Source organism: Xyrauchen texanus, chromosome 21 (assembly GCF_025860055.1).
Source record: "Xyrauchen texanus isolate HMW12.3.18 chromosome 21, RBS_HiC_50CHRs, whole genome shotgun sequence".
In the NCBI taxonomy this organism is placed as follows: Eukaryota; Metazoa; Chordata; class Actinopteri; order Cypriniformes; family Catostomidae; genus Xyrauchen; species Xyrauchen texanus.
In genome coordinates this window covers 29,822,667-29,841,216 of record NC_068296.1, presented here as the reverse complement: position 1 = coordinate 29,841,216, position 18,550 = coordinate 29,822,667, and the positions used below count along the sequence as shown (strand labels likewise).

General features: G+C 41.0%; 1 protein-coding gene across 4 annotated transcripts in view; it reads right to left on the bottom strand.

Annotated features, from left to right (window-relative positions):
• Positions 1-17,913, bottom strand: part of LOC127661700 (fibrillin-1-like) — a 147,734-nt gene extending 129,821 nt beyond the window's left edge. For 2 of the 4 annotated variants that reach the window (XR_007972780.1, XM_052152534.1), the window contains exons 1-6: positions 17,739-17,913; positions 17,347-17,550; positions 15,696-15,778; positions 6,364-6,462; positions 3,664-3,759; positions 3,459-3,554 (exon numbers count right to left, since the gene is read on the bottom strand). Coding sequence is in view for 3 of the 4 variants with exons in the window: in XM_052152534.1 (XP_052008494.1) it covers positions 3,459-3,554; positions 3,664-3,759; positions 6,364-6,462; positions 15,696-15,778; positions 17,347-17,534 (562 nt within the window). In the remaining variant the exon portion in view is untranslated. The remainder of the gene's footprint in view (positions 1-3,458; positions 3,555-3,663; positions 3,760-6,363; positions 6,463-15,695; positions 15,779-17,346; positions 17,551-17,738) is intronic. The other 2 variants (XM_052152532.1, XM_052152533.1) reach the window with 1 other exon arrangement.
• Between the last annotated feature and the right edge of the window lie 637 nt (positions 17,914-18,550).

Here is an 18,550-nt window from a genome sequence, read left to right as displayed (position 1 = left end):
GACATATAAAACAGAGAGAGTATTTTTCTACCATTCCCTCAGAGAAATCTGTTGGTGGTGAAATATTTACCTCGGCCAATGATATTAATAATGCTTTTAAAGAATTCTATCTTGATCTTTATAGATCTTCGTCTACTGAAGAGGATATTAGAAACTTTGTGGAACCATTAGAACTGTCAGTTGAGCAAACGAGCAAATATCTCCTGATTCTGAGATAATATTTAAATCTTATGCTACAGAACTGACTACACTTTTGCTAGAAGTTTATATGGAAACATTAAAGAATGGAAAGCTTCCGCCAACCATGACACATGCCCGGATCGGTCTGATTCTTAAAAAGGACAAAGATCCAAGTGAGTGTAAGAGTCCATCCAATTTCCCTGATCCAGCTAGATGTTAAAATACTGCAAAAATGTTTGGCTAACCAATTAAGTAAAGTTATGACAACTCTTATACATATAGATCAGGTGGGGTTTATTCTGGGCCGTAGCTCTTCTGATAACATTAGGCGTTTCATCAATATAATGTGGTCAATGGCGAATGATCAGACTCCGGTCACAGCCATATCACTTGGTGCCGGAAGTGATATGATTCTATACTCTTACTGTTAGCAATTGTCTCAATTGTGTCTTTAAGGAGTGATGGTTTCCAGAGATCAACTCAAAGCAGCGTCATGTGAACAGGACAACACCCTGCACGTGTGTGTGTGTGTGTGTGTGTGTGTGTGTGTGTGTGTGTGAGCGTGTATTTATCACTTTGTGGGGACCAAATGTCCCCATAAGGATAGTAAAACCCGAAATTTTTGACCTTGTGGGGACATTTTGTCAGTCCCCATGAGGAAAACAGCTTATAAATCATACTAAATTATTTTTTATGAAAATCTAAAAATGCAGAAAGTTTTCTGTGATGGTTAGGTTTAGGGATAGGGTTAGGGTCATGGGATAGAATATATAGTTTGTACAGTATAAAAACCATTATGTCTATGGAAAGTCCCCATAAAACATGGAAACACAACATGTGTGTGTGTGTGTGTGTGTGTGTGTGTGTGTGTGTGTGTGTGTGTGTGTGTGTGTGTGTGTGTGTGTGTGATGTGATGTGATGTGATGTGATGTCATGTGTGTGTTTGTCCGAAGGGGACACTCCCTCCACTGCCTAACATCTGGGAGCGATAAAGTGTGCGCGCAAACACACACACACACAGCAAAACTTACACTCAGGCAGGCAGTATTACTCGTGGTTGATTCATAATGGAATTCATGATCTCCTGCAGTTCATCAGCTGAATAAATCTCTGGGAATCTCTGGGAATGTCAGTGTGTTCACTGCACTCTCTGTGTGCCTGATTCCTGCACAAATCCAATTTAACAATCATTTATGGAAATGTGACTTGAGCACAGACAGAGCTCATTCAGAGCCCAGACACACACTCGCGTTATTTCATTAACCCTCGACGAACACAACCAGACTTTTCAAGCAAAATATTTGAAAAAAATTATTTTGTTGGATTTGAAATGATAAAACTATGGTTTTGAAAAAGGAGACAACAAGTATTGTGACACTTTGGCATTGTAAAAAGTAAGTAAAACATGTCCATAGTTAATGTGATAAACTACACCTGTAGATATTCTGCCAGGAAACCTGTGTGAACGTAAGGGGAACTGACTTTATAAAGTATGTCCACTAAAATCACTAAAGTCTCCTTGGTGCAATCATGATTTGATCATCTCTGCATATGCGTCAGGAGCAAGGAAGTGTAATTGACTTAATTGATGTTTATAGTGAAAAAGGAGTTACATTTTGGTCTGTTCTCACCCAAAACTTTTCATATTTCATCAGAAGACATGGATTAAATCACTCAAATCTTATGGATTACCTTTATGCTGCCTTTATGTCCTTTTTGGAGCTTGAAAGTTTGGACCCCATTGACTTGCATTATATGGTTATATTCACATTGTATATCCATAAAAACATCTTAGTTTGTGTCCCGCAGAAGAAAGAAAGTCATATGAGTTTGAGACAGCAGAAGGGTGAGCAAATGATAAGAGAATTGTAATTTTTGGGTGATCTTAAATGTCATTCAACAAAAGGCTTAGAAAAGTTCTGAGGAAAGCTCTAGCAGGATTTGTTTGCAGATACCACCTGCTTTTGATATCTAATGTAATGACATTCACGAATTTTTAATTGTTAAGGATGTTATAAAATATAAATATATTGATTAATGATCAGCACGTTATGTTATTGATATATTTTTGAGGCATCGATATATTAGAAGCCTAATTTGCATTCTTTCCAATTCACTCAATTGGCTTTCTGTTTAATAGTGTTGTGTAATAGCGTTGGGAGACCACAAGAGGGTGATCTAACATTGACTGAAGCCGGTCACGATCACACACACACACAGGATGAGTTGAACCAGTGCAGCAGATGGCAGTCCAAAGTTACAAAGGTTTTTGCACTTCAAGAATGAACAAATTGATGTTGATGAGTTTGAAGGTTAGTGTATGAAACTGGTTTAACTGTGCAAACTGAATGCAATATTATGCAATACATATAAACAATATACAATCCAGAAATAGCTAAATAATCATTGTCCTTTTATAATGATTTGGGTCTAATTTAATGGAAAAATATGCAAGTTGCACTCCGTGGCACTGCAGAATTTTGTTGTTGGTGGTGTGTGCTTGCTTACCTTTCTAGAAGTTTTTTTTTATGAATGTCATCTGCCAGACGCGCCCGGTGCACAACCCCCTTTTAATTTAGCCTGTTGCTAACACTTTACCAAAGTTGTGTTAAGAAATATATTTATAAAGACAAAAACTATTGTGTAACTTGCAGTATACTAGTATACTGTATATCGATAATTTATAAATGTTTTGATTATTGATGCATGAAAAAGGCATCGATCCCAAGCCTAGTAATTGTCCAAACACTTTTTCGGGCCACTGAATGTCTTCAGACAGAAGTGTCCTGCAGCATCTCTGGTGCAAGCCTGCGTGGCCACATTCAGTCTGTGGTGCATTTAGAGAAACTTTACTTTAAATTGTGCTCAAGCATCATCAGCTTTTAAATCTTTAAATTCTTCTTAAAGAGTTTTCTTTGTCCTTTTTCATTAGGCTGTTGTGTCTTCTGTTGCTTTGATGCAGCAGGGAACAGCATGTTTGCTCTCAGGATGAGCACGTGTCATAAGGAGATGTTCCCACATGCTGTTTGTACATAAATATGTATTCAAATGCGAAAAGGCCAGCATCAAACAAATAGAACCCTCTGTCCCTTCGCAAACACACAATTCCAGCACATCTGCAGCTAATAAAATCCACAATAGAGAGAGGAGAGCAGGTTTTCAAGAGACAAACACACACACATACCTCAACGACTTTTTCCACTGAGAGAAAACAGCTCTGCAAAACTAAAAAAAGTAATTGCCTTCGATATGTAGAAACATGTGTGTGCATTTCTCACCTCTTTCGCACTGAGCACCAGTGAAGCCGTAATTACACAGACAACGGTTATGAGCGACACAACGACCGCCGTTCACACAGCCTGACTCACACACCGCTACAGAGAGACAGACAGGGAGAGAGACATATTTAATTACATGACACTGATATATATGTCCATAAGTATGGATGATATATGTGTGTTGTAGTATTATGGGATGTCTTACGTTGGCCGCAGTGAGGTCCAGTGTATCCCTTCTGACACAAACACTGATCCTCTACACACGTGCCTCCATTCATACAGCGAATGTTACAGTTCTGGACTGAACACAAACATTTCACAACCATTATGTACACCACCTACTGTATACAACTACACACAAACAATATATATGCTACCTATAGTACTACACACATACATTTTATACACCACCCATACAACAGACAAACATTTACTTTAGTTTTTAAGCTATCTAACTGAGGACGATACATTTTTGTTTCTTTTATTTATCCTCATGCTACCTCGAGTACACATGTGTGGGTGTTGTATTTTGGCTTCTCTATATGCAATGCATAATTAAATTATCTTAAACCAACTGATCTCAGTTCAGAAGACTCTGTGCTGGCAGTAAAGGGTTAAACTTTCATCATATGGAGTCATGTGACAAAACAACAGCACAGCGGAATTTATCTTCGAGAAAAACGCCAACAAAACTACATTAGGTAAGAAACCTAATTATGCTTTTACATTGACACCTGTTTGAGCCAAAAGACTAGAGTCTCTAGTATCATCCGATATGGCATTTTTATCGCAAAATGTACAATGCAAACACAATGTACACTAATGTGTACTTTAGCGCATTTTTCCCTTAGAATATATTTATAATCTTATATTTATATTCATCCAAACACTGAAAAATATTGCTTTCAGAGGTTTTATATGGAGTTAGCAGTGTTGGGTGTATTCGATTACAAAGTAATTAGTTACTGTAATCTAATTACTTTTTTGTAAAAAAAAGTAATAAAATGCATCACATTTAACATTTTTGTAATCTGATTACAGTTACTGTCTTTCAATGTAAGTAATTACTTGTGGTAAAATAATAAGTATTATACATTTCAAATATAAATTCATATGTACATCTGTTAGCGCTTCTGTGACAGCTGAAGGGTGTGCGACAACGAATGAAGAGGAATTTTAGACCCCATTTCCACCTGGTATTAAGTTTCGGTGATCCGATCACATGTGGTCAGCACTAAATACAGGTCTAAATGGAGTCTAAAAGGGTTTGTGATCAGATCACAAAAACCACATACGAATGTGTTCAAAACCGCATATTCACATTTGAGGTGTAAATGCTAATCTGTCCTGTATTTGTCCCAGCAGCAGTGAAGCGCCACTCCTCACCATTGGATATTTTTAAACAGCAGATACAGACACAATCACAAGAGCTTCAAGGATCTTCTTTAGTGTGTCTGAAATCAACACAGATGACAAGCATGAACACCTGAAGCTCCTTTAATACAGGTAATCCACTAAAATAATGGATAATTCTGCTTGACATGTTGAGTTTGATAAAATTTCAACCACATCTGGGAGAAACAGTGTGCCATTTTTTTGCATTGTTTTTGTCTTTTTTTACTTTGTTGGCCTTTATTATCATGTAGAAACACAGAGTGATTGATGTATGTCATCATGAAACAGAGACCCTCCCCTCCAAATTCAAACACAAGTGGTCACAGGAGACACATTTAAATGACCAGGTTTAAACAGCCATGTGTCTCACGTGTGATCAGATCACCTGAATAGCATCGTAATACTAGGTGGAAACAGGGACATAGACATTTTGAATTTAAGATGAAAATCAAAAACTTTCTAGGAAAAGTCTCCTTCCAGTGATCCACACTGATCCAGTGAGGAGCGCTTGAGTGGTGGGTGGCGCCTGTTGACTGTGGACGAACTCCAAATCCCACACACCCATCACACACACACATCAGCTCCCATCAAACACACATACACCTACACACTCATATACACAAAGGGAAATTAACACCTGCCAAAAGCGGGTATGTCTCGGAGTGACATTTGACCAAAAAAAAATAGAAATGCTGTTGCTTAAACACAAAGATGAGAATGATGTCATGACAGAAATTATGAAGTGGAACAAGAGCTGAAAAAAGTGACTTCATCAAATACACAGTACCAACTATTATAACACTTTTAGATGTTTTTAATGTTTTGAGAGATAATTATATTTTAATATGGTTTACTTTGCTCAAGTGCAGAGCAAAGGAAAGTAATTGTAGTTGTCTATGCAAAATAACGACTTTAAGACTAAGCAGACACCTCTGGAAACTGGTTGATATTGGCAGTGGGATGAACAAATGTGCCAGTGGAAAATGCTAATCTCATTGTGGTTAACTAGTCATTTCAAACCATCACACATTTGTATAGATGTGTCCCTCTTCATTTTTCATCTGATTAACATTGTGTTCCAAACAGCATAAACAATGACTTTGCAGGGCACTATGAAGGAAGAACAATCATGGTAGCCCAGCTGTAGGGTCGATCCAAAAAATGTAAATACAACAAAGACACATTTTATATTCCTAAAATTTTTAAAACTACAAAATGTTATTTCTTTTGACCCCCACACATCTCAAAGTGGTAGGTAAAGACTTAGACAGGAATAGGTTATAGGGATGATCACTTCTGAATGGAACAAATATACATAACATCACATCTCACTCTTACTGAGTAACTGACATTAGATTAATCAAGCCAGTGGAGACAGAGGCCGAGTTCGGTATGGTACGCGATCATACTACTCAAACTATTTCTGCCATAGATAGATATGGCAAAAATAATAGGATTATTATGGGCAGTGTACTGTTCTGAACTCAGCCAGACACAAACAGACAGGTACCTGATTTAGATCCGCAGGTGGGCGCAATCTGACCAGTCAGGCAGGTGCACATATTGGGTCTGGAGCAGAACCCATCCCCACAGGAGCTGCGGCAAATCGCTGATAATGGAAACAAGCAGTGAAAAACAATAATTTGTTGCATTAATTGATTGCTGGACCTTTCAAAACTGCCTGAATCACAAAGCACATGGAGAACTGGAGATTGGGCATAAATATTCAGTTGCAGTGGTCTTTCTGAATAAGCAGGTCTGAACGAAATCTGTGTCTGCTGAACCACACATAGTGTCACAGAGGAGGCTCCCGTACCACCTCCTCTCTGCCACCAGAGGGAGCCTTCTCCGGAATATTAACTATTGGCTCTGAACTCAAATTCCCATAATACCTCTTACCTGGGACTGATTGCGCTTCACACCTGCACTGCATTTACACACACACATATAAGACACTCTCACTCACCACTTCTCTGCGAAGTCTTGATTTGCCTTGGTTATCAATTCTGAGCATTTATCCTGTGTTTTGTTTATCTGGTTTTGATCTTGGACTGTTCTTGTACTTCTGATTATTGCTGCCTGCCCTGAATTCTGCCTGTTGTCTGGATTACCCCTGCTGTTTCTTCTGCCTTGCTCTGTCTGCCCTGTTTGACCCAGCCTGTACGACCTTCCTTATTAAAAGCTGCAAATGGATCCTACTGAGTCTAGTGAATCATTACAGAAGACTTCGCCAACAACCGATCCAGCAGCAGTCATGCAATTGACCACTGAGCTCACAACCCAAGCTTCTCGTCTGAACCTGCATCACCAACAATTGAATCATCTGACTACACTCACTGAACAACTCGTACGAGGGTTGCAGGAACTTCGTGCAGCAGTTGTTAATGCGCCAAGTACTCCCGCCGCCCCACCACCTCAAAGTGATCCTTCAAATACAGTGAGTACATCAGTTAATCCTCGGCTCGCTTTCCCTGACAAATTTGATGGCACTCCTACTAAATGTAAAGGTTTCCTACTACAATGCACGCTCTTCGTTGACCAACAACGTGAACGTAGAATGCAGAATCGGCTGTGCATGTACTGTGGTCAACCTGGACACATGAAGCTCTCCTGTCCTGTCCGACCTTCTAATCGCAATCAATCGGTGAGTCATCGGGGAAAACATCTAAATTCTGCATCCAGTTTCTCTCTCCCTATTCGTTTGACCACTCAAGATCAAATTACTGATACTACAGCATTGATAGACTCTGGAGCAGCGGGAAACTTCATTTCTCATTCATTTGCCAAGAAATGTAACCTCAAATTAAACCCATGTCATTCTTCCCTAAGAGTGGAGGCGCTAGACGGACGTCCCCTCGGAGAGGGCAGGATCCAGCGTGTAACGGAGAGAGTAAAAATGCACATTGGGTCTCTCCATTCCGAGTACATCCAGTTTTACGTCATTCATGCTCCACATCATTCCATAATTCTTGGTCATCCCTGGCTTCAAATATATAACCCACTCATTTCCTGGAGAGAAGGTCAAATAATTCACTGGGATGAGACTTGTAACAACCGCTGCCTGTCCAAAGTCACTCGAGTAACCTGTTCAACACCAGAATCTGTCACATCAGACCCCGAACTGGGAAACATACCCTCTGCTTATGCCGATCTCTCAGAAGCCTTCAGCGAAGAAAAGGCCTCACAACTTCCTGAACACCGCTCAACCGACTGCGCCATTGATTTAATTCCCGGTACTACACCCCCAAAGGGAAGAATATTTCCACTATCTAAACCTGAATCTGAGGCCATGAAACAATACATAGAAGAAGAGCTTGCTAAGGGTTTCATTCGACCTTCCACATCGCCAGCCGCTGCCGGCTTTTTCTTTGTGAAGAAGAAAGACGGGGGACTCAGACCATGCATCGATTATCGAGGATTAAATGAGAACACAGTCAAATATCGTTATCCTCTACCTCTTGTTCCAGCCGCCTTAGAACAACTTCGTCGAGCCAAATACTACACCAAGCTCGACTTACGCAATGCTTACAATCTTATCCGCATACGTGAAGGTGACGAATGGAAAACTGCCTTTTCCACCACTAGTGGGCACTATGAGTACTTGGTTATGCCGTTCGGCCTATCAAACAGTCCTTCCGTCTTCCAGGCCTTCATGAATGACGTTTTCCGGGATATGCTGGACAAATGGGTGATCGTGTACATTGATGACATATTGATATACTCAGACTCACTGGAGGAGCACATTCGCCAGGTCAGATCAGTTCTCCAACGACTCATTCAATATCATCTCTATGCCAAAATGGAAAAATGTGAGTTCCATCAGACAAGCATATCCTTTCCGGGATAAATCATCAGTCAGGAGGGAGTAGCCATGGACGAGAAGAAAGTAAAATGAGTGCTGGATTGGCCATTACCCCAGACCATAAAAGAATTGCAAAGATTCTTGGGATTTGCTAATTTCTACAGAAGATTCATCAGAAACTTCAGTCTCACAGCCGTTCCTCTAACAGCTCTAACCAATCGTCACAGCCCTCTTATACTGTGGACCCCCGAAGCACAACAACCATTCCAAGACTTAAAAGACACGATTCACTACAGCACCCATTCTACGTCACCCTGACCCGGAACGCCAATTCATCGTAGAAGTGGATGCTTCCAATACAGGAGTGGGAGCCATATTATCCCAGCGACAAGGGAACCCCGCCAAGATGTATCCGTGTGCTTTCTTTTCCCGCAAACTTACCTCAGCTGAACGTAATTACGATGTTGGGAACCGTGAACTATTAGCCATGAAATTAGCCTTAGAAGAATGGCGTCACTGGCTGGAGGGAGCTAATCAACCATTCATCATTCTCACCGACCACATGAATCTGGAATATCTACGATCAGCCAAGCGTCTCAATCCCCGTCAAGCTAGATGGGCTCTGTTTTTCACCAGGTTCAATTTCACCGTCACATATCGCCCGGGCACCAAGAACACCAAAGCTGATGCCCTCTCCCGGCAAACTGAGGAGATAGCCCAGAACTCCAACCCTGAAAGTATCCTTCATGAAAACCTGTTAGTAGCCCCGGTCCAGTGGGATATCATAACCGAGATTCAACAAGCAAACCTTCAGATACCTACCCCCACCGAATGCCCAACAAACCTCCTCTTTGTACCTGAAACACTACGGCCCCGTCTCCTCGATGAAGTCCATTCAACCCCAAGTTCCGGTCATCCCGGAATCACTGCCACCATTCAACTACTCCAAAATCAATTCTGGTGGCCCACCCTTTCGCCCGATGCCATCAAACACGTTCAAAGTTGCATCGACTGTCAAACCTCCAAATCACTCCGAAGATTACCTGCTGGTCTTTTACGTCCTCTCCCAACACCTCAACGACCATGGTCACACATTGCTGTTGATTTTATCACTGACCTACCAAATTCCCAAGGCTACACCACCATTTTCACCATAGTGGATCGATTCTCCAAGGCCTGTCGACTAGTTCCCCTCACCAAGCTTCCCACTGCCTTCAAAACAGCAGAACTCCTGTGCAATCAAGTGTTTAGATTGTATGGATTACCTGATGATATAGTATCTGACCGGGGACCTCAATTCACTTCCAGATTATGGACAGCTTTCTTCAAGCATCTGAATGTGAACATTAGCCTTACCTCAGGCTGAATCACCTGAATCACCTCACCTGAATCGAGACATAATCCGCTTCCTCCGAACTTACTGTCAACAACATCAACATGACTGGAGTAGATGCTTATTTTGGGCCGAATACGCCCAAAATTCTCTAGTTAAACCCGCAACTGGCATCACCCCCTTTAAATGTATACTCGGCTTCCAGCCTCCTCTCTTCCCATGGTCTGGTGAACCCACGGAACTCCCATCCGTCACGGAATGGTTGCACAGGAGCAAGGAGGTCTGGGATCAAGCTCACACACACTTACTGCATGCTATCAGACGTCAAGAGCAACAAGCCAATCGCCATCGCCGCCCTGCTCCAGAATACCAGATCGGCCAATGGGTATGGCTATCAACCAGAGACTTACGACTCGACTTCCATGTCGCAAGCTCAGTCCCAGGTATGTTGGCCCATTCCAAATTGTTAGACAAATATCCCCAGTATCATTTCGCTTAGAACTGCCGGCTAATTATCGTGTTTCTCCTACTTTTCATGTTTCTCTGCTGAAACCTGCTGGTGGTCCGAGGGGAGAACCGGAGGGGGCGCCTCTCAGAACCCCCCAGCTATACTGGTCGACGGCAGGAGGCGCACTGCATGTGCACAAGTTGCTGGACTCCAGATGTCGGGGTAATATTCTCCAGTATCTGGTTGACTGGGAGGGGTACGGTCCGGAGGAGCAATCCTGGGTCAATTCAAGGGATATCTTGGACCCCACTCTTACTGAGGAGTTTCATAGGATGCACCCGGAGAGACCGGCCCCTCGACCCCGTGGAAGACCCCGACGTCAGTTGCCTCCTCGCGTCAGGAGCCGTTCTCAGGGGGGGGGCTCTGTCGCAGAGGAGGCTCCCGTACCACCTCCTCTCTGCCACCAGAGGGAGCCTTCTCCGGAATATTAACTATTGGCTCTGAACTCAAATTCCCATAATACCTCTTACATGGGACTGATTGCGCTTCACACCTGCACTGCATTTACACACACACATATAAGACACTCTCACTCACCACTTCTCTGCGAAGTCTTGATTTGCCTTGGTTATCAATTCTGAGCGTTTATCCCGTGTTTTGTTTATCTGGTTTTGATCTTAGACTGTTCTTGTACTTCTGATTATTGCTGCCTGCCCTGAATTCTGCCTGTTGTCTGGATTACCCTTGCTGTTTCTTCTGGCTTGCTCTGTCTGCCCTGTTTGACCCAGCCTGTACGACCTTCCTTATTAAAAGCTGCAAATGGATCCTACTGAGTCTAGTGAATCATTACACATAGAAAGCCCCACAGATTTCCACAGAACTGAAACAAGTGTCATTCACAAAGGATGCTTGTTTATTAAAATGTATCTAATATGATGATGCTTTCAGCTACAAATAAGATTATAGTACAACCCCAATTAAAAAAAAATGCGGGACAGTATGAAAAATGCTAATGAAACAAAAGGTAGTGATTTGTAAATTATATTCACCCTTTGATAAATTGAAAACACTACAACTACACATTATATGATGTTTTACCTTGTACAGTCATTTCAAATGGTGAATATAATTTACAAATCCCTCCTTTTTGTTTTATTAGCATTTTTCATAATGTCTCAAGTTTTTTTTTAATTGGGTTGTACTCTAAGCTCCATTTGACACATTTTAATATGTTTGCATACATTCATTCTACAGAATATGACAGATTTTACCCCAAATTCATTACAGAAAATGCACAATAAGTCTGCAGATTCAGTATGGGACTGTGAATAATGTACATTATTTTGTTTAAATGACTGAGAATTTGTATTAACCCTTTAAGCTCTGAAGGTGTGTGGTGGCGAGGGCGTGGTTGTGCATTTGTCTGGAGGGAGAGAAAGTGGTAAGGATACACACCTGTGGGTAATAATGTCTAACAGCTATTTCTCGTTGCAGTAACCTTGGGGTAAGTGTTAAAAGGAGAGCCAAGCCAGAGGACAAGGAGAGAGACGCACAGCAGTGTTATTTGTTTATGTTGAGAGCGAATTGCTGACCATTTTGCATTCTGTTAAAAATAAAAGAGTTTGGAGGAACAGTCCGCTATCACGCTTCATCTGTCCCACATTGACCAGATGTGTTAAAAGTTGTTTTTAAAGATGTCCTGTTTCAGTGGCATGCCCAAATATAAAAGCTTAAAGGAAAATTGTTTGGTAAACCTATAAAGAAAACATTTCTATTTTTTGAATGATATAGAATTCAGTACTTCACAAGTTAATGTAATCCTGCAGTAAGGATAGTGTATACATATGTGGCTTGCTGTCCCTGGCGGAGGGCTTGAGACTTGACCTGAGCTCGAATACCCCTCAAAAGAAGCCAAGAAATGGAACAGCATGTCGCTGCCGTGTTGGAAGGAATAAGAGGAATTTATTGCGTACAATTTGTGGATAACTTTTAGCTGTATTATGACTGTGGGCCTGTACGGCATTCGATGGTAAAAGAGTTGATTCTTGAGAAAGTTAATAAATGCTGAATTTTAAAGAGATCCCTATGCAAAACGAAACAGACTGAACCCTAGAGCATGGGACCATGCAGCATTTAATTGGAGGAGCCTGTGTTACATGAGAAAATGCAGTTTATGCAGAGTATTTACGAGAATTCACTATGCAAAATAAATGGGTTGTGTTGTCAAGCACGACATTCGACATGAGGTCATATGGTAGGCTATGTTTGAATGAAATTGGCCCAATTGTGTCGATCACTGGGTGGTAATGGTTAATTTGGTATGAGTGGCACGATGTGGTAATGGGTCCGTGGATGCTTAGATGCATAGCTTATAGATTTGCCGCAATTGTGGCCCATGAACAGTGCATTGCGCTGTTTGCTGTGTGGTAGTATTTCGTTGTGTGGCCTGAAGCCACAGTTGTGGTGCTTGGATGGTGCGTTGCGCAGTTTGCAGTGTAGTGGTTGTCATATTAGGGCACTACTGCAGCAGTATCAAAAGCAAAAGAGATACTGCTGCGGCAGTATCGAGCATGGGGGAACGCTTGCGGCACCTTATCAAGTGGAGCACTGCTGAGTTGGTATCAAGTGGGGCATATGTGGCTTATTAGGATATACATGCATGTAAGGAAAGCAAAAAGTGAAAGAAAAGCCGATACGAAGGCTAACGGGAAATGCAAAGAGGCTTTTAAGATTACTGCACCACCACTGCAATCGAATGGGAGAGCTAATACTGCATTTCGGAAGGGAGAGCCTACGAAGTGAATGATGTGAATTCTCACACCGCATTAGAATGGAAGAGTCTACACTGCAATTTGAACGGGAGAGCCTGCACTTTGTTCGAACAGGAGAGCCCACGTTGCACTTCGAATGGGAGAGCCTGCGACCAATGCACTCAGGCTCACGCTGCATTCAAACGGGAGAGCCCACACTGCACTTCGAACAGGAAGTCTGCATAGCGCTTAAACAGGAGGGCCCACACTACGATTTGAATGGGAGAACCTGAGACCAAATTGAGTAGGCTCACACTGCGTCCGAACGGAAGAGCCCACACTGCTTTCGAATGGCGGTTGGCCAGCGCATTTGGTTTAAAAGATGTCGCAGTTGCAACACATGGAGGTCACATTTGCGCTGTTTGCGGTGTAGTGGGAGTTTGTCGCATGGCCGATAGATGCCACAGTTGCAGCGCTTGGATAGCACATTACACTTTTTGCAGTGTAGTGGGACGCAGTTGCGGCACTTGGACAGCGCGTGCGCTGTTTGGGGATCCAAGACAATAGTAAACATGGTAACGTGGTAAACGTAGTGTCTGCGTATGCCAGAACATGACTGCTTTCTAGATTAAGTGTTGGGAACATATGTTAAGCAATGTCGGGAAATGAGCTTGCATGTGTTCATGTACAACGTCATTTAAGTTGGTTTGTCGTGAAATTAAAAGGCACCTAAAACTACGTACCCAGATAAATACCATAGTCTGGTGTTTATTTAACTTAGTTGGTATGGTTGGAGTTTTGTCAATTGTTTTCCAACGTAATGCGAGAAATTTCGTTAACATGTTTGATGAGGACGTATGAACAAGGAATGTTACTGCTTAGAAACGAAGTGAATAATGGCATAGAAAATGTATTGGAATAAAATGGCTTTGGCTCTGCATTGCCTATGGAATGTGGGAGGAATGGACTTTCGATCAATCATTATTGAAGGATTTGCATATGTGCCATTAATTTCTTAGGAGTATAACCACCACCTGCTGTACGATGTACCTCTTTCATATGTCAATGGTCGCATAGAAATAGTTTTGAGGAGGGAATGCTCCACTCGACCTCCTGAGTATCGGAGCCCAGGCTATGGCTGGCGTTGAGTGTTCAGCTCCTCCAGGTTTCATGCATAGCTCCTCAAATTCCGGTGTGTGAGGAGTTTTCTCAGATGAGCTCAGGTGCTGCGAGGAGGCGAAACGTATGTCAGAGCGGGTGCTGTTGTGGCAGCAAGCTCGAGCTAAAAATATCTCTGTTGATTAGAGAAGATATTGTAATTAGAGTAGCGTTGTTGTTTGGAAAGAGTTTGTTTGTTGCATGATTGCCCCTGAGTTTCGAATTGGAAAATCGCGCTCCAAATGGCGCTTTGAAGGAAGAACAATTCATGTTGGAAGATGACTTCAAAATGGAATCGCTGAATGGATCACTCCCTAAATGAGCGGTGCGGCGAGGTAATGAGGCTGATAGCAATCAGTGTCAGTGCGGGAGAACCAGATTGAAAGGTTGGGGAGCGTTGGCATGATGGTTGAATTAAATAGCTAATCTTTGTTTAAAACAGCTAAAAACTGTTTATATACTCTTACTCTGACTGTTTAATTGGTTATTAAATTAACTTGCTCCTCCCTAACTTCGTTAATAAAACACCATTATGATAAATTATAAGACTCAGAGACTAAGAAACTGCTGAAAAATCACAAAAAAAATGTTTTCTTTTTTTGTCATATTTTTCAGATTTGACATAATATATCTGAGAGGTGTAAATAAGGTAGCACCGAAAAACTGCTTTTGTTTTGTTCCCTAGCTAGGCTTTAAAACGATACCTATTTTGTGTTGGTCAAGACTGTAGTTATTTATATTTTTATTTTTTTTAAAAATCGGCCCATCGGCAGGCTAATCAGAGTTTAAAGGGTTAATATACAGGTCTCAAATAAAAAAATTTAAAAAAAAGTATATTGGCTAAATTAGGTTTTGGCAATCAGGTCAAATCTTTTACATGACTCATACTGTATATAATCAGAATATGACCAAATTCAGATTATTATATAAATGTTCCTGAGCATGTAAACTTGGTCATTGAGAGGTCAGACTTTGGGCCATTATCACTCAGCTGGTACCACTTAGATCTGTTGTGTGACTGACCTCAACATGTAAACAATATCACCCCCGCCCACCCTCCTCGGTGGAGATGGCAAAGTGCCAAATTCACAAACCACACAAGAGCTTTCCTGAACGCTGCCATTCTATTCATTAAGAGGATGAAAAAAATACAGCTACCCAGATGTAAGAAGACTGAAAACCGATCTCGCAGAACACCCCATCATCCTCCATCTACTGTAAAGCATTGAGTTACGGTCGCTCAGGGCCACATGTGTTTGTGTTCCTATCTGAAACTCTGCACATTTCTGCTGATAGCAGTTTACTTCTGCTGGACCTCCACACATCAAACAGGAAGGGGATAAGGACTTACGAACGATGCACTGATTCCCTCCAGTCAAGGTCTTCCAGCCGGGACAGCAGTATGCATGGTGACGTGATCCACACACATTCGGCCTGTAGAAAAGAGGATGTTACACTTCAGTTCACAAAATCAGAACCATTAGACTAACTTACCAACAGAAAAAGGGTTAGGCTTTACCCTTGGGACCAGAGTAATCGTAAAAAAAAATTATATGACAATATAAAACATATTTCTTGTTTCTCTTTAAAAACATCTTGAGTTCAGAGTTCAGTTCAGTGACAGGATGGAGTTGTCTTTCCAGTAAATCAGAATGCTTGAAAATTTCAATCTAGATCATGTCATTATTAAATGTTTTATTGGGATCAGCAGTGTGTAACACCCTATGTAAACATGCATCATCATTTCAAACGCAGACTTGTTGAGAAGTTTGAAACAACACAAACATCCAACAAAGGTACAACAACAGCACTTCCTGCAGGTCACTGCAATATTCACAATTAAATAAAATTAGTAGTTTGAGGGTAGTTTGTGTAAAATAAACTGGGTTCCCACACCTTTTGACCAATGAATTTCCACAACCATTCATGATTACTAGACAAAGATTTTAGACTCAAGAAGAGCAATTTCTAGCAGAAGAAATATCTTAGTGCTGTGTATAACAAGAAACTATTTTATACAGTATGGAATAGTATATGACTTTCTGTGACTTTTAAAGATTTTATTAATTTTTGTGACTTTTCCTGGCCTGGAAATGACAATTCCAAAAATATCTGATATATTCAGGTTTTCCTTTATTAGGGGGAACTCTGCATATCAATTGTGCAAACAGAGAACTGGTCTGCATGCAGTAGAGTGACCTAACTTAAAGGTATTGTTCACCCAGAAATGAAAATTCTCTCATCATATACAGAACACAAACAAAGATATTTAGAAGAATATCTCACCTCTGTAGGTCTAGACAATGCAAATGAATGGTGACCAGAACTCAGAAGAAAAATCACATTAAAGTAATCCATAAGACTCCAGTGGTTTAATCCATGTCTTCAGAAGTGATATGATCAATAAACAGATCAATAATACAATAATTTTTTTACCTAAAGCTCCACGTTTACCTTCACATTTACATCTGAAATTCACATGTGTGCCTGTTTAGTTCAGAGTAAAAAAGGACTAAATATATATCTGTTTCTCACCCACATTTATCATTTTGCTTCTGAAGACATGGATTTTATCACTGGAGTGTAATTTATTTATTTTATGCTGACTTCATGTGATTTCTGGAGCTTCAAAGTTCTGGTCACCATTCACTTGCATCATATGGACCTACAGAGCTAAAAATATTCTATTAAAAATCTTCATTTGTGTTCAGCAGAAAAAAGAAAATCACACATCTGGAATGGCATGAGGGTAAAAAAAATTACGAGAATTTTTATTTTTGAGCAAACTATAACTTTAATTCAATCTACCTCACAAAAATTATTACACTACCTAACATTCCTGAAATTACTAAGTATTTATTAATTAAGTAATTATTGCAAAAGGTCAAATTGCAACATGATTCGCGTCATTTAAAGTGTTACCAAAAACAGCATTACCATGGTGTTAAGAGTAAATGTAGTGGTTAATTGGCTGTGTTGGAGTGATTCATGTGATTAATTACCCCTTCAGCACGTCCTGCCCGCCGCCCCGCCGCTTCGATCTGTTTGATCTCTGCTGCTCCGCGGGTGTGTCTGCGCTCACGTCGAGCTTCTGCGCAGCTCTGTCTGTGCCTGCGTCCGGCGTCTGCGCAGACACACACAGCGACAAGAGCGCTGAAAATCCCGCCGCGAGCACGAGCAGACGTCTCATTCTGCGCGCGCTCCCGCTGCAGGACCAACAACTCACATTAATAACAAAACTCAAAAGAAACGTATTAAAAATACAGAACAAAGACTTCTATATGTGTTTATACATGTTAGTTATGTGTGTTTATGTGGAATATGAAGTAGACTCACACACCAGAAAACCGTTCAACACAGAGAATAAAATAAAACTGAGGGAAAGTTTCTGTACCTCCAGTAGATGAGGATGATGAAGAAGATGATGATGATGTGTCTCCAATAAGTACACAAATAAAGACTTTAAAGTGCCGGATAAATGTAGTCAAGAAAGTGCAGACCTCCTACACAAAACGCTGCAGGCTGCAGTATGTGACTGCGTTACTGCATCAGCGATGATCTGCGCTCAATCTACCGCTGCACTCAAATCTCGTCCTGCCGCAACTGAAAACACTCGCTCTCCTCTGATCTCGCGAGAACCAGCGTGGTTCGCGAATCATAGCCATTTAATATATTCATTTCAAAGCACTGGAATCCAAAGAAACTAACAAGTGAGACATAATAATACAGTTCTGCTAAATAATGTTTTAAGCTAGTGCAGATTTGTTAATGTAATAGAGTGTCGCTTATAGGGTTTAGATTCAGTTGGAAAAAAGACAGAAAAACAACAAACTACATGAATATGAGTAACCATCCAGTACCTGTTTAAAAGTTGTCCAGAAAATCTAACTTTTAGGACAATTTGTCATATTTACAACACAGGAAAAGTAACACTGGTTGGCAATGAAATGTGTTGTTCTACAAGTGCACCATTGAAAGTCTTGGATAAATATAGTAAATAAACAGTGAACAAGTTAAATAATAAGGTATGAGATATTCATATAAATTGGTATGCAAAAATCATTAGTAAAAATAATTTATAGTCTAAAATTAGAACTAAGCAGGTACATGCAGAGAAAGTGACTCTAGGTGCTCCACACGTTGCCCTTTTGCTGAGGCAAATAGGTAAAACTGCAGGTTGGAGACCTCCAAATGGGGGTGGGGTCT